Below are 16558 nucleotides of genomic sequence, written 5' to 3'. Positions count from 1 at the left end.
CAAAAATATATTTTTTGCACAGGCCAGCTCTTTGGGATCTGTGCCACCTCTGGTAAAATGTTAACTTGATCGGGTCGTTTTCACCCTGAGGTTATTTCAATAGGGCGCGTTATGCCATTTTATTTAGCCTGAATCACGAGACAATCTTATCTTCAAATATGAAATATCATCTATTTGGCCATTACTTTATGAGTGTGACAATATGATTTATCTTCTGCTGATTTTCTACAGCAGTGACTCTGAATGTGGCAAAGTGAATTTGTCTCAATTACACTTGAAATCACTTGTCAGCTAAAAATGTGTGTTTTATGTATGCTCGTGTTGCATAATGATTTGTTTTTCTAAATTTAAAAGAAAATATGGTGGGAATAGACGGCCCGGCAGACCCTGACAGACAGCCTAATCATGGAGGTATGCTAAAGACAAGTATGACCTAAAGATATTAGAGGGCATGCTGATCCATGTAAAGGCTGCATACCACAAGACATTTCCTTCAGAGGAACACACCAAAATAAAATCTTTATTGGGCGTCTCAGTGTCTTTACGTCCATCCCTCCCTCCTCCCTCTGACCCGTCGTCCATCTGTGGAACAGAGGAATGACTCTCGCGGACTCCCTCTTTGAGAGGAATTTGCTGGGCTGCAGATTAGATTTTCAGGAATCTTAAATATCAATGTCACTTTAGGCAGCTGTGTTAAACGACAGTGTGTGGTGTGGTGTGGTGTGGTGTGGTGTGGTGTGTGTGTGTGTGTGTGATCAGCTTGCTTTGTAAAGCCACCACTTGCTTATTGGATTTCCCCTGAGCTTGTGACTCATTAATCAAATATTCATACGTCCCCTGTAAATACACCAAGAACACAGCCCCGCACATCGCTTCGTGCCCTCGGGCACAAATGCGCTTTCATGTTTCTGACAAAACTCCCAAATGTCTCATTGTCTCCCGATGCGTCCCCCCCTGTTCATTGGAGCCTTCCTCTCCCTTTCCATCTTCCCGAGCAGAAGAATGCAGCTGCAGACCCGTTGCTCTTGCATATTTGATGTTCCTGCTCTGTCCACACAGCCGGTCGCCCCAGCCACTAAAGGAAGGAGAAGAAATTTCAATGAGCACACAGATCAGACAGGGGATCTAAATGATGCCTTTATGTGCTTCTTCATGGCGGAGACGAGAACAGACGAGGGATTTTTCTTCCGTCTGTCCATCCATCCTCACCCTTGCCCCCGTTTCCCCTCAGACGGGACAGTTCCCTCCTTTAAAAAGCATGCCTCATCATAATACAAGAATTTGTATTGTACAGGAAAACAGTCCGGCATAGCTCACACTGAGAGGGCAACAGACATATTATCCATGGTAACAGAGCTTTGCACACAAGGATATTTTCTTTTCCTCCACACAGGAACACAATTGCTGCTAGTGTCACTGGGTCACATTTTTTCCAGTTCCTGGTTAATGGGCTGTAGAGATGGTTAGCACGTACGATTAGTTTTAATCTAGTACATTTGACTTGGAGAGAAAAGGACTGAATATGTTTCAACACACCACTGAGGTTTGTATCCAGCATGTAAACTGAACAAAACATTTTTTATTTATTTTTTTTATTAGTTCAGAGTTACTTCAAATTCCTTGTGTCGACAAAAATGAAGCACAAAATACGAAAGCAAAAATATTTTGACTTTATTCTGGTACTTTGTGGCCGACAGCGTTAATATACGTCATATTTGAAACTTAGAAGGATTTTTCAGCAAACAGTCATCCAACTGATAAGGATTAACCAGACAGAATACACCAGGGCTTTTCAAAGTGAACAATGTGCAGCTTGACATGTCTTCTTCACGTGTACGTCTTAAGTGACGAAGAACAGGAAAAAAATAAAAATCATTATTCAGTCACTGCTGGGAAGGGAAAGAAAGGAGTGGAACAGTTATTCAGGGATGGCTTGAAAAAAACTTTGCTTGTGATAAAAAAAACGAACTGCCATACTAATTAGTCATAACTGCTCGTTGTACATAAGACACATAGGTGATAATACTGATTCTTACATTTTCTATATATGTTGTTTGTTATCAGTCAAGAAATGTTGAAACAACTTTATTGTTATAATTCCCTGAATCCAGTTTATGAGAGTTTTTGCATGCGACTTCAGATATTTTAGTAAATATGTGTTACTCATAAACATATTCCCATATGTTTAAATTACTCTCTTTGTAAAGGGTAATACCAGCGAGTGCTTATTGAAGTACAATGTGAAATACCCCTTCAATAGACGCTCATCACTTTCACTGTAATGTCATACACAAGTACAGAAATCAAGTGACTACACTGGTGAAATGTGCTCTGATACGAGATAAAGGAAAAGAATAAGGATGAGTCTCTTTCAGAGTGCGTCCCGAGTGTTTCTGTCCGTGAGGATTTTATTTTGGTTTATGGCAGAGGTTTGAAGAAGTTTTCTTTCTGTCTTCAGATACTTCGACCCATAATAAATAAAGCTTTTATTGTAAATTTGAGACGGATATTAATCACACTTGGCAAACTCTGAATACTTGAACCTGTTGGTTACACTACAAGTTTTTATACATGGCACAAAGGAGTCAGATTGAACTTATGAGTCATTATCCAAACATCATGTGGTAAATATGTGACATTTTTAATTAAGTTGTTGTGAACGTCTTTTGTAATTCTGATTATGTCCATTTTTACTAGCCAGGGTTTAACTTTACCTTCTATTCCGTTTGTGTATTAATATTGTTTAATAATACAACCGTAAACTTCTCCAGCACTTTATTCACGTCGGGTTGAAGGAGTGCAGGAACAGGTCCCAGCTGATTGTGGGAAATGGCAGGCATCGTTTTATTTGTATTAGTCCGTTTTTCCAGTTAGCACATTTTTATATTTGAATAGATCTGAAATGATATTTGAGATTTTTTTCTTCTTTTCCTGCCTCACAGTTTGTGGCTGGTTGATTGTTTGTGGCTCTTATTTTGTAAAAACTCTTGTGCTCAACTTTGTATAAAAAGTGCTGTACAATTCAAGTTTGATTGATGAAAGAGGTTCAATACTGGCAGTGCCCCCTTTTTTCTATTCACAAGTACTCTGTAGGTCAATGTAATGTCTGAACGTTTGCCTGGTCAACTTCCTGTTCGGAGGACAGGAAGAAATTTGCATCTGGTTATCACGGCGTAACAGAAGCCAGGGTGCAGGGAAAAGATGAAGCAGTGTGGCTGCTCGACTCAGAGTTGAGTTCACTTTCTACAAAATGGTGTCAAACTTGGAGGAATTTGTTTCTGTTTGGACTGTTGGTCAAGTGCGGTGTCCCACAGAGCAGGCAAAACTGCTACTGCACTTCTGTCTGTGTCTGTGTGTGTGTATACATATATATTTTTTTATACCCACCTTTCAATTCCTTAGTTTGACATTGAAACAATAAAGGACGATAAATGTTTTCACTGACAATGTGCAATAGCACCTGTTTGAATATAATACAGTTTCTTGAAAGTTCCCTAAACTTTCATGTCACATCAGTCTTTGGAGATAAAGCGGTTTGGTTCATTAAATGGGGACAGTACTTTTAAAACTGGGCTGTCAAAGCAGCACAAAGTCCATGGCAGTGGTGACCGTTCTCCGCGGGTCACGGATGAAGGGCCACTCTCTCTTCTCCGGGGTCATGCTGCCCGACAGGTCGTAATCTCTGCCGTGACCTTGTGCGAAAGTGAACGCAGGGTATTTTTCCTTTGCTGATGGCTGCAGCACCTGGAACGATCACACACACACACACACACACACACACACGTTTGAGAACTCTGCTTCAAACTGGAGACTTGACATAACAAGAGGCGTTTTCTCTCTCACAGAAAGCAAGCGATATTAATTTCATTAGGGAGGAGAAAAAAAAGTTGTTTAAGCAGAGACAGGATAAGTTAAAGGCGGGACTTCTAGACTAGACCTATTCAACATAGAGCCTGGTTTGAGGAGCCGAGCAGCAGTCAGTTTCATGGCTAAATGGTGCCACCTGATGGCCACGACTGGTAAAATACACACAAGCGTTTGACACTACAATAATACTCACACACATTAATATGAGAAAATAAGCCATAAAGCATTTGTAGAAGTAAGTGGTATTTGTGGAGTTATTATCAGCACCAGACAGCTGTTCCCACCTTAGACAACTCCTGTTCGATTCGTTCAAAGTCCTGGACACTCCTGCAATAGAAACCAATAGTGCAGCTCGGGTCCATCTTGCTGAAAGGCATCTTCTTTGGCGAGGGGCAATGATATGACTAGAGGGAAAAGAGATAAAATACGTCTGAAAATATTCATTAAGCTGAAGAGCCAGCTAACTGCAGGGCGTGCACACACCCCAGGACTGCCCCAACACCAAATAAGACATATTCAGAGTCTTTGATGAATGGAATCCTATTTATCTGCTGTCACAGCATCCATAAATTTACAACTCTGGTGCGTTGTCACATTGTATACCACAGCATGCAAAAGCATAAAACAAAGTTGCTATATGGTGCTGTGTGCTGATTTTTATGTATGGGTTGTGAAATATTAAGGCCCACAGTGCCTGATCCTGTATTTGCCGTATTTCTCTTAAGTGGCAGCTTCACTTATCTGAGCAGCAAATAAATCAGCAGACAGCGACTGTGTAATTGGGCCGAGTGCTGCTTTGAGATTCATACCCTTAAGTACTAACAGAAACTATTAAATTCACATTACTGGGGGGCCCAGTCAGCTCGTCTGTGTAATTTCACATTACCTGCAGAGGGAAATCGCTGATGCTGACATCCACAAAAGACTGACAGTAATGAGGGTCCATGTAAATCAAGCTGTCATCTGCAAGGACAAAACAAAAGACAAGTTATTCAAAAACATCGGATTATTACAAAAACGCATTTCTCTCCAATTTCTATGCAGAGTAGCTCAAAGTCACCTGCATGGCCCACTGTTAGGCTTGTGTGCGTCAAATATGCCTCCCAGAAGGTTGTTGCTTTTTAATATCCACAAGGATGGATTAAATCCTGCATAATCGGACGCGTTTGTTCAAGCACATTCTTTACACCCACAAAAGGAGGTTGTCATTTAATTTTTGTGTGGGGGAATTACTTTTACAAACACGCAATTATATTCGCCCATTTGCATATGATGAATGCAGAGTGGAGCCGCGCCTTGGCAGGCAGAATGTATTGCTTGTCATTTAGACATCATCCACCACTGTATTTCAAATTGGTAAAATGTAAATGCGTAAATATTGACTGCCAAGATGTACAACTGAAGGTTCCTCCTAGCTCCTGAAGGTGATGAAGAGTGGCTCACTTTGGGGCCCAGATGAAATTTAATGCATGCCTCCTATGGAAATCAATTACAGCTCACAACTTGGGAGGTTTACTTGTGATAAATGGGCGAGGCTTTGATGGGTCAGAGAGAATAAAGTAAGCCCTGCTTCACTTGCTTCCATCTCCACTCCTCACCATTTTCCTCATGCAAACAGGAATACATTAACTCACTTTGTCTCTCCGCATGCAATGGGGGGGTGGGGGGTGCTATGCAAAAATAATTTGCTCTTCCTATGTGTCTTTCTCTCATTTCTGTTGCACTACATTACACTAACCTTGAAATCCCACGAAGTAGCAGGCCTGTTTGGGCTTCCCTCCGATGATGCCCAAGCAGTACTCCAGACTCAGTATGCTCTAAACGGACAGAGAAAGACAAGGCAGAGACGACTAGTCCATCAGACAGGCACTCTTCATACTTTTGGATTTGCTTCTTAATAAACCGCACATCCACTTTTAATTTTTTAATAAAATCACTGATTTGTACTTTTCCCCCCCTTAAGATCATCTTCTTCAATCTGAACCCGCAGAAAGCAGCCAGCGGTTCTGCAAGCCTCGATGCATTACTCACCTTTGCAAAGTCAATGTAGTCAGGATTTGTCTTCTCTATTCCCAGCCTCACTGGGATGAGGATGATGACGGCTCGGTCCAAAGTCACGGTAGAAGCAGGGGCTGCTCGGTCGCCCTGAGGCAGGGGAGGCCCCTCTGATGCCGCGACTGAGAGCTGTCCCGGCTGCAGTGCCCGGTGGCAGTCGATGACATCCGCACTGTACACTGCAAAGAATCCATAACACAAAAAAGTCAGATGTAGGTCGGGTCGTCTGTCTCCGCACCCCTGCCGTCTATCTGTAAACTCTGTTCGTACGGCCTGGAGATCCTGCCTTCCAGCCACATTAGTGGTTTTTGAATCAAAAATAGTCTCAAACAGAAATAGTGACTTCAAATAAATAAAAACAACAATTCCATTTTTAGTTGTAAAAGCCCCCCCCCCATCATCAATCTAATCCTTTTTTAAGATAAATATCATGGTCTCGAACTGAAAATTTTACCTCTAAAATTAACCCCCCCCCCCCCCCCCCCAAAAAAAAACACTTTTGTTTTCAAAATGAAATTCTAACATTTTCTCCTTCAATTTTACTAAATATCTTGTCCTTTTTGTATTTATTTCTGCTATTTTGAATGATAAATGTGGTTTTAAGCAGAAATATATATTCACAGGTCCCTTTGTTCTAAAGTGAAGCTCAAGTACTTGAAATAGCTTTAAAACATTTTTTTTTTTTTAATTTTTCAACATTCTTTTGCTTTTACTGGAAAAAAAATTTAAAATTAAAAATAGAGTATTATGAAGCTAATCAAAGATTTTCCATAAAATTAGGAACTTAATGTCTAACACAAACCTTATTTTATGTCTTCATCTTCATCTTTAAAAACATCTCCTTCAAAACTATTATTTTGAAGGAGATGTTTTTAAAGAGTTTTGGTTGGTTTGTTTATCACCACTCTTTTTGACTCATCTCCTCTGAAAGATATTTCTTTTCTTTTCTAGCTCAGTTTAACACTCCAAATGATTTTATCCAACAGGCATAGTAATGCAATAAGGCCTCAATTAGCACTCATTTTCTTTATTAGATCAACTAATTGTTAATTTAAGAATAAAGTGATTATTTCTGCAATACCACAGTGCAAGAAGTTTAAAATATCAGTTTTCTTATGTAATTAGTCGATCATTCATTTTGGCTTTTTGCACAATATTATGAAAAATCTCAAAATGTTCAAGTTATGAGAAGCTGTAAAACAAATATGTTCTTGACTTTTTTTGCTCCTCATAAATGACCAGTAATAATAATTTCATCCTAGGTTTTAATTGGATGCATTATTGTGATTAAATGCACATCATAGCAAACAGTTCTTAAGCAGGACGCCTCCCTGCTCGCTCACAAACAGCGATCCTGTACTGTTGAGAAGACAAACATGAATCAACACTGAGGTCGTTGAGGTTAAGAAGAGGTTATCGAGGGAGGTTATAGATTTGGAAAGGATGTGTTTGTTGAGAAACAGACGCAGCAGACTCCTGTCACTGCTTTAAGTAGCGCCAGTCTCACAGCAGCAGAGGGATGGAAGTGGGGAGGAAAAAAAAGAAAGGTCTGCTTGGGCGCAGTGCCCAGCATCCTCTTTTATCAACAGCAGGCTCATCTTTCATACCTGTGGAGTCCTGGGAGACGTAGGCAGTTATACCCGCCAAGCCAGGGTCCATCGCCTCCTCGACAGCTTTCCTAAGAGAAACGGAGGAACAGAGGATGAGAGGAAGTGGGTGAGGAGAGAAAATGAGCAAAAACAGAAAGTTTACATTTGAAGGTCATACTAATTAGATATTAGGGCTTGAGATGTAATTCTATCATGAAATTATGTACAGTGATCCTCAGATGATTTTACTACAAGACAACAAAAGTCAACCAGGGCTCATGAACACTACTTATTCGTTTATTTATCTATTCTTTTTTCCCCCTCTTTCACAACAATGATTATCTGAAGCAGATTAATAAATAATATTTTTTTTTTAAATAAGGATGTCAGTCTTTTTGCTTGTGGGGGTTTTCTCAAGGCACACTGGCTTCTCCCCATAATCCAAAGACCTGCTAGGTTAAGTGGTGAGGTTTGTTGTTAGGGGTAAGTGTGTGTGTGTGTGTGTGTGTGTGTGTGTGTGTGTGTGTGTGTGTGTGTGTGTGTGTGTGTGTGTGTGTGTGTGTGTGTGTGTGTGTGTGTGTAAATTCAGCCTGGCGACCTGTGCGAGACATATCTGCCCTTGGCCTTAGGGTCAGCTCGAATAGGTTCTAGCCCCCTGCGATACCGACTCGAATGCAGCGAGTATGTGTGATGAATGGACGGAAAATTGGCGAAACTGTTTTCTCTCGTTTTTATCTCCAGTGTTGGCATTCGGGACCAGCACTCTCATTTATTATAAAACCTTTAAAGATTATCTGAAAAACGAAAAGAATGAACATTTGTATGAAAAATGTGCCTGCACTGATGAAAGACCAAATTGAATGACCAAAGAGGCTTATCACAACTCCTAACAGTTGGTTCAAATTCTTTATTAAAATGTATTATATATGATAAATACATGTCAGAAGCTTTTTTTTTTTTTTTTAAAGAGTTACATACATTACAATACCTGCATGTATGTTTGGTATGGCAATGATAAAATCAGCTACACTAATATTTGTTTTAAGCTTACTCATGATCCACTGATATGATTCTGTTTTTTATTTCGGTCCATTATTTCTTTGGCTCCCTTGTTTTCACGATCTAAGGCGGCCGCTGCGTCTCATGTTGCTGTTTGCTTGAGGCTTCCACGAACAGTGCATCCTTAACACAAATTAGTGTTTTTAAGACACGTGAGGGCTTAGGCTTTGAAAACTCTAATACGGTCAATTTGCATACGCGGTTTATTTAAAAACAAACAAAAAAACGACCACATGATTAGCGATGGAGATTTTTAATTGTCATTTCAGGCAATTATATATTCAATTTGTGTGTTTTAATTAAATGTTTTCTCTCTCTGTGCTGAACACCACATACGGTTTATTTTGCTAACTTGAGGAGTTATTGTATACTACTTTATGAGGTAATGAGCAGCACATTTACATCATTATAAATATTCTTAATCATTTTCAGAAAAACATGGCTCAGCTACTGCAAATGAATGATAATTTTTTTTTTTATATGATTATATTTGATATAATCTTATAATACATTGTTAGGCACCGGGTTGAAGTGGCACCAGTCTGTGCAGGTACTTACAGATCAATCTGTTAACCTTACTTGAGGATGTGCGCTACCACAGCCGGCCCGTACCAGTCCCCGGCCCGCTTCCCCATGGTCAGGCCGAGGCGGATGAGCCTGTGGAGGCCCAGCTGAGCGGAGTGGCTGTCCCCAAACCAGGAGACCAAGGTGCGGTGGTACGCTTCCTTCTCCTCCAAGTGCCTGTCTGCCTCCTCTGCAGATCCGGGGATGTGGCCCTGGGGTGGAGGTGACTCGTGGTGGGGGGGCTTGGATGAGCCTTGCAGAGAAGCTTCCAGGGAGGCCACCAGGCGCTTGGCTGCGGTGGTTGTCCGCGTTTCTGTGTCTAAAGGCTGCAGTGCGAGTGCCTCTGACCAAGTCCACTCTGTCAGCAAATGAAAAATATGTACAACAACCCAAACTCAGATGACACAAGCGACATGAAACTCCGTGTATAAAGTTGACACCCACAACAATGATAAAATAAATGCCTTTACAAAAACTTAACTGCAGCGTTTTAAAAGGCTATACAATAAATGCAACATTTTAACAAATGTACTTATTTCACCAGTTCCCTGTGAAGCTTCTTGAACGATATCATTCAACACATCAAACTTCTATTCAGAGCATTAAGAACAAAAAGTCATCAGACCTTGAAATGAAAGATTTTCGCCTTAAAGAAGCTGAACCAAAAGTGCTTCGATAAAAGAATAGGTGTCATTCTGTTCAATTAGAAGTTTGATTGTCTCCGTATTTCACTTTAACAGAGCCTTAGCCTTACAAACAGGGTGGGAGCCGGAGGAGGAGAGAATGGGAGTGGCCCGGGCCATAAAGTGGACCCGAGTACAGTGGAAGGCATTAACAAAATGACCTTGATTCAAAGTGAATCAAAGTGAAATTGATCAATAAATATCCTGAAGTGGCCATTAGTCACTTTATAGAGAAATATTTCATTAGTGGCATATTTTAGATTTGACAGAAGAACAAGTTTTAAATATTGTTTTCTAAATGACTGCATTAAACCGACCGTCATCTCATTATGTGGAGCCATAAAGGCCGGAGCTCTTCAGAGACAAAAGGCCTCCCGAAGATACGAGGAATTCACTCACTTTAAAGCCTCGCATCAACTAAATAAAACTTTCTGTTTCAGGTTGAAAATAAAGAAACTCTGTCAAAGAGAAAACAGTCTTGGTGTCTGTTTGGACAAACGGATATCAAACCATCAGGAAAGAGATATCAGCATAATCCATTCCACTTATGTTTTCACATAATTAAACAGACATTTCATCGATATTAGAGCTGCCTCATTTACAGCTTCATAAACACCAGCTACAAAACTTTAACAGAGGGAAGCAGCAGTAAAGACCGGCCACACGGCAGCTTTGCCACCTGATCAAAGGTTGCGACTGTAAAATATCAAGATACAGACACTTTGTGTTTTTTCACAAACTAAAATGCAATCCTCCATCTTCACAGAATCGCTGCAAGTAAAAAATAAAATGATTTGTCCACTACTTCGACAATCATAGTCTCTAAAAATGAAACGCTAAAAAACATTCCTTTTATTGGATTTGTGGTTAAATATAACATCTGGTTAAAAATGTAAAGATATTTGATCTTATGACAGACTAAAACATTAACACGTTTCAATTAGTCCAGTGTGATCCATCGAAAACTAAATGGAAGTTAACCTGTTTCAATTCGATTATGGGAAATATGAACTTTTCCACTTATTTAGCTTTTCATTCTATTTTTTTTTATTGATTTATTCATTCATTTGAGCATCACAATAATGCCTGACCCACACGTCACTGTTCACAACACGGACCAACACCAAAATGTGGTGATCAGAGACTTATCATCCATTGTGCAGCTTTGATTAGGCAACTTTGGACTTTGGCCCATTTAGGCTAATTAAGTTCTGAATGAAAGTAACTAACAATCAAACTTTAACCTGGTTTACAACTGGCTTCAACCACGTCATAAATGTATCTAAGTAATAGAGGCCACAATTCAACGGTGGCCATGTGGACGTCAGGCGGCAACAAAACTTTGCATGAAAAACATACGCAGCGCCACTTTTATGCATTAAACAGAAACCAAGTGAAATAAAATCTTTGCCTCTGTTCTACATTTTAGTGACGGAGCTGAGTCACTCTTGATTCGAGTTCTGTAGGTGTATCAGCAGCACATCGTACAGTTACTTCAATAAAGTGATTACAGATGATACCGTGAGGTGGCAGTAGTGAGTCATTGTAGGAACTCGTCTGTCTTCAGTCCCATTTTGGAATTTTTGTTACTATTTGGCTTTTTCTTTTTTTTTTAAACTAGCAATGACCAAAATCCCCATCCTCTCTTATTGATTACAAGACCTGGCAGACTTGGGCCAGCTGGTTAGCTTTCTGACTTCAGTATTTGTACCTGCAACACAAGATACAGACACCAATGAAAAGACAACATTAACCTTGGTTTTCTTTAATTAACTTAAGCTGTAAAGTTTTAAGCGTTACATAATGTGGTATGAGTCTTCCACTTTCGTAATTTACTAATCAAGTTGGGATGACCGAGGTGGGAATACCTTTCAATACACTGTGTAATTTTGATTTTATTCAATACTTTCTTATCATTTTTGTATCTTTAAAGAATATTTATATTGGTTAAAATGATCATTTATAAAAAATATCAATACAATATTAGCCGTGTTTGTTGTCTAAAACATATATGAAAAGAAGTAAAGCCATGTTCCTTGTTAATTTCTACCTCATATATAAACCTTCATTTTCAGTAACTGAACAAAATGCAAATCCTCAGCTACTGCAGTTTCCTCTCAAGAACTTAGTATACAATGGAAAAGTTCATAATGCCATTATTCGTCTTCAATGACAAAATGTTAATATATTTAGATTTATTACATAATAACTGAAACATTTGAAACCATTTCTAATTTCTTCATTTAACGTCTAAGTTGCTGAAATCAAAAGCAGCAGTTCCTGTTTCTTCCCCACTCGTATGCTGCTCCAGAATCACTTCACTAACCTCTGCCCAAGAAGTGCAGGATAAGAGCCTGAGCCAGCATCATCTGTCCAGCCCGCAGCATGCAGCCCCAGCCACAGTCTGAGGTCAGCATGCTGCCCGGCAGGGGAGCAAACTCTTCCCGGTAGGTCAACCACAGGCGAGATGCAAAATCCTTCCGGAAAGCCTCAACGTCCCCCATGACAAAATCCTCATCAGAGGCTTCATAGCAGGCCTCGGTGAGACAGTCGTCATCTGAAGGGGTGAAAGGAGGTTTTCAAAATAACCTTGTTAATAACAAAGGGTAAATTCATACTTGACTCAACTTTAGATTATATCATTTTTTAATGATAACTAATTATGAGAAATGCAATAATATATTTAGGGCTGCACAGTGAAGCGGGTTAATTGGTGATTTTCAAATCGTCCCGAGGTGTGAATGTGTGTGTGTGTGTGGTTATCTGTCTCTGTGTGTTTGTCCTGTGATGGACTGGTGACCTGTCCAGGGTGGATCCTGCCCTCGCCTATAGTAAGATGGGTTGTGGTCAAACAGATGTGTTATGTATAAATGATATCTTATGTTGTGCTTTTTAGAGCTGCCGCAGTCCCGGTGCACTTCACATGATCTGTCACATTCACACATACAACGATCAAAACAATCAAATACTAATGCCGACAACTGCGATGCAAAGTGCTCACATATCATTGGGGAAACATGGCGTTTATCGTCTTACTTAAGGAGGCTTCTACACATGAACTGGGCCAGATGAGAACCACCAACCCCATCAATCTACCAATAAAGCCACAACCTCTCCACTGGCTGTGGTTCAGGTGGTATGAATCCTACTATGGCAACATAAGAACCTTTCTCTACTCAGGTTTGTTTTGGTTAAGACAAGCGTGAAGTATATGATTAAATAATAATTGACTTTCCTTTTAGATAGAGAAATATGTTTAATACCACAGCTCGACATGAACAAATAATAATAAATATGCTGGTCAACAATAAAATATATGATGTAGTCGATCCAAATTACCAGAGGCACATATAAACCAATTGAGAAATATGTTACGAGATGCAACTTTCTACCAGCAACGCTGGGATTTGGATAAATGCAACAAATGTACAGCAAACATTTTGATTTGACGAACAACTGAATGTTTCATTTGTCATTACGGTAACTATAGTCCAGGTGTTTGAATTGTACCCCTTTGTGTTTGTGGAGGAGTGAAAATCTTACCTTCAGCCTTAAAATGGTAACATTTTCCCAAAAGTAAAACTGGGGAATTCCTACTGAATGAAGTCTTTGTCTTGAGAGCCCAACCTGAAAAACACACAAAAAAAACAACAGATGATATATCAATGTGGTTTGACAAGGAGAAAAAAAAAGCTGTAACTCACATTTATAGTTGACTCCTACACACTATAGGGCTGTTCTTCGTGGTCTCTGTTAACATAACACACTGAAGCCTTTTAAACATGAATGTGCGCTATTTAATAACTTCTACTACTTACAACTCATTACTATTTCTTCATACTTTTACAGTGGTAGAAAAAGTATGAGCGGAATTTTGACAATTCATCCTTACATGAATACTTACAGCTAATCCATATTTATTACTCTCAACACATTTGCAAAGTTATTGGAATTGGAGTTTTTGTTTTTGAATCCCTTCCGTTTCACATTTACTTAAACATCCCAGGTCCGCTGTATCTTCAAGCAGCTACCAAGCGTTTAGTGGGTGGACAGTTACCCAGTCATGATTCTGCAGGACACCCGGTTAAACGTGGGAATTAATTTGCCCTTCGATCAACCACATATGCAGATTTATGTGTTATTTGCCAAAACATCCGAGTGGTGTTGTAGGCTGCCAAGGTGCTGTTCAGCAAACCTCAGTTGTGTAGTGATGGAGGTTTTACCCTGAGGCGTCCTGCCATGAACACCATGCCTGCATAATAGTTTGCCTATGATAGACTCATGAACAAGGACGTTAAGCAGTTTGAATGATATCTGATTAAGTTTAAGCTGTACCTCTACGTTTGTTTTTTGTTTTGTCACACTCCTGCACTGTGCTTGAGAAACAACTTTAGCCAAAGTACTTATTTTTTTTCGTCTGGTGATCAATTTGCCTCCGTATGGACTGCTGACTATTGAAAGTCTTTCAGGTGGTTTTCTAACCTCTTCCATGTTACGAAGCGTAACACTCCTTCACCTTCAGAGGCCTTGTTGTTGTGAGGCATGTTTCACCTCAAGTCAAAACGGTGGTGTTTCTATAGGTCAAAGTGGCTCGGCACCTGCACTGTTGTGAGGAAGCAGATGTGTGAGGAAGAATAGTAAAAAGTTCTCCCTGAGCGTTGATCCATGTTTGATCAGTAGCTGCAAGAAGTGCTTAATTAAAGTCATTGTTGTCAAAGGAGGTTCAACAAGTTATTAACTGCGTGTTCAATTGATAGGTTTAAAAAAGACAACGAAAGGCCAAATAATAAAGAAAACTTGTAAATTCCAAAAGGGTTTATATATAAATACTTATTATTGTAAATATTTTTTTTACTTAAAGTTCTTTGTTTCTGTAAAAAAGTATTTAATTTTTTTCTTTTCAAAATTGCTCTCTAGAGGAAGTTTATTAGTTCATAAACAGCACTTGTTTTCAATATGAAAATAAGTATATAAGTAATAAGTCCATAGCTAATAGTGCAGGTCTCCAGGTTCAGCCAAACGGATCAACATTTTCTCAGGTGGTACACACTGAAAAGTTTGAGAACCACTGTTTTAGGGAAAAAGAACAACATTACACATGAACCAGTGTGTGACACAGATCTATTTTAAAGACTGACTCAACAGCAGTACACTCTTGTCTCCTGACGGTTGTTTATATCAGTTCCATTACAATATTCAAAAAAAGTAGTGGTGAAAATTTGTCTTTGGTCATTCCCATATAGAGTGTGTCATGAAAAGCAGAATTAAAAACAGTGATCTGAACCACAGGCCACTCACAAGTGTGGTGCTTAGTGCTCATGCCACTTCGGAAGAAAGTCATGATAATCCAACAATGTGCATGTGAGGTTCAGTGGTGAATGGTTGTCTGTCTGTGTTTACCCTTTAATGAACTGGTGACTTCAGATGAGAGGATGAAAACAGTCAGCAGTTACTGTGACATACATAGACCAACTAAGCTGCTTTTGTGGTTCCCTGATGATTTTAGACACTACATTAACTATCAAAATGTTCTTCTCCTTTCAAACATACCAAACATGATCACAACAAAATACAGGATGCTTTTCTCTGTCCATCCAGTCTGTATGTGAATGTAGGTCACAACAATAAAGCAGTGATGCATGAAAGCATTAGAAATAAAAGTGTACACAAAGAGAGAGTGTGTGTGTGTGTGTGTGTGTGTGTGTGTGTGTGTGTGTGTGTGTGTGTGTGTGTGTGTGTGTGTGTGTGTGTGTGTGTGTGTGTGTGTGTGTGTGTGTGTGTGACCTCATTTACATGACAACGTTATCCAGTGAAAACGCAAAACTTTTGTTATGTTTTGTGTTCTGACATGACAATGGTGCTCGGGGCCACTAAAAATGCAATGTTTTTGAAAACAGCTCCCAAAGTGGAACTTTTCAAAAATGATCCTTCTCCATATCAATTGGCGAAAATGCAACTTTTCTGCTGCTACTGCGCATGTGCGCCATGGCCACACTCATGAGTAGATGGACAATAGAAACAATGTAACAACTCCCAGTCCATATTCTGCTGGAACTTGGGAGGTTTATAGTTCAGATCCACTTGTAACAACAATCTAACCTGGCCGTCTGTCCACACAAATCTCAATGTGCTCACCATTATTAATGTTAATAGGTATGTGTGGTTTTAATACATAAACAAATAACAGCACCAACTCGTGGCTCAACATGCGAACTACATCGGTGTTTCTGCCATAATGGACATCGTTTCAAAATGTGTAAACGCAAAGTTTTTCTAAAACTGAAAAGCAAAACCAGTGAGTGTGTGTGTGTGTGTGTGTGTGTGTGTGTGTGTGTGTGTGTGTGTGTGTGTGTGTGTGTGTGTGTGTGTGTGTGTGTGTGTGTGTGTGTGTGTGTGTGTGCCTGAAGCAAAAATACTTACTGTACTTCACATTGTGCCACACTGATAAGAACTTTGTCCTCAATTTTTCCACCTCGTCGCTCTCTTTATTCTCCATTTGGACCAGCGAAGGAGGAGGGAACCCATTCAAAACCCAGTCTTGACAGAACAACAGTCACTTGACACACATGCACGGGGACGGAAGTGGTTCCGTCAAGTCAGCTGATCCGTGGCGCTTCCGCTGATTGAGCGGAGAAGTTGAAGGAGGGCTCGAGTAATCACCCCGGTGAGCCGAGCAGGGCGGAGTTTAGGTTGTTTCCTGAATTGGGACGCGAATTTTCTCGCTGCACCGCTCACTCGGGA

General features: G+C 39.9%; 1 protein-coding gene across 2 annotated transcripts; it reads right to left on the bottom strand.

Annotated features, from left to right (window-relative positions):
* Nucleotides 1-494: 494 nt before the first annotated feature.
* On the bottom strand, nt 495-16432 carry atg4c (autophagy related 4C, cysteine peptidase). 2 transcript variants are annotated; one of them, XM_080473548.1, is made up of 11 exons: nt 16238-16432; nt 13361-13444; nt 12144-12374; nt 9150-9492; nt 7530-7600; nt 5899-6101; nt 5606-5684; nt 4754-4830; nt 4152-4271; nt 3561-3744; nt 495-1075 (listed from the first exon to the last, which is right to left on the bottom strand). In XM_080473548.1, exons 1-10 carry the CDS (start codon nt 16311-16313, stop codon nt 3577-3579), a joined length of 1452 nt encoding a protein of 483 aa, XP_080329674.1. In that variant the 5' UTR covers nt 16314-16432; the 3' UTR covers nt 495-1075; nt 3561-3576. The 2 variants fall into 2 exon arrangements, with proteins under 2 accessions (XP_080329674.1, XP_080329673.1); XM_080473547.1 differs by lacking the exon at nt 495-1075 and having other exon boundaries at nt 1656-3744.
* Nucleotides 16433-16558: the final 126 nt, after the last annotated feature.

This window comes from Lipophrys pholis, assembly GCF_963383615.2.
Source record: "Lipophrys pholis genome assembly, chromosome: 10".
Classification (NCBI taxonomy): Eukaryota; Metazoa; Chordata; class Actinopteri; order Blenniiformes; family Blenniidae; genus Lipophrys; species Lipophrys pholis.
The sequence above is the reverse complement of the archived record's forward strand: the minus strand, read 5'-3'. Positions and strand labels throughout refer to the sequence as shown.

Bases quoted from the DNA above. Each gene is read 5' to 3' on its own strand.
- atg4c (XM_080473548.1), bottom strand. From the start codon at position 16,313: ATGGAGAATAAAGAGAGCGACGAGGTGGAAAAATTGAGGACAAAGTTC. The intron at 4,272-4,753 runs GTAATGTGAAAT...TTTTCCCTCTAG, and splicing joins TCAGCGATTTCCCTCTGCAG to TCATATCATTGCCCCTCGCC. The intron at 3,745-4,151 runs GTGGGAACAGCT...TGATCGTTCCAG, and splicing joins TCGAACAGGAGTTGTCTAAG to GTGCTGCAGCCATCAGCAAA.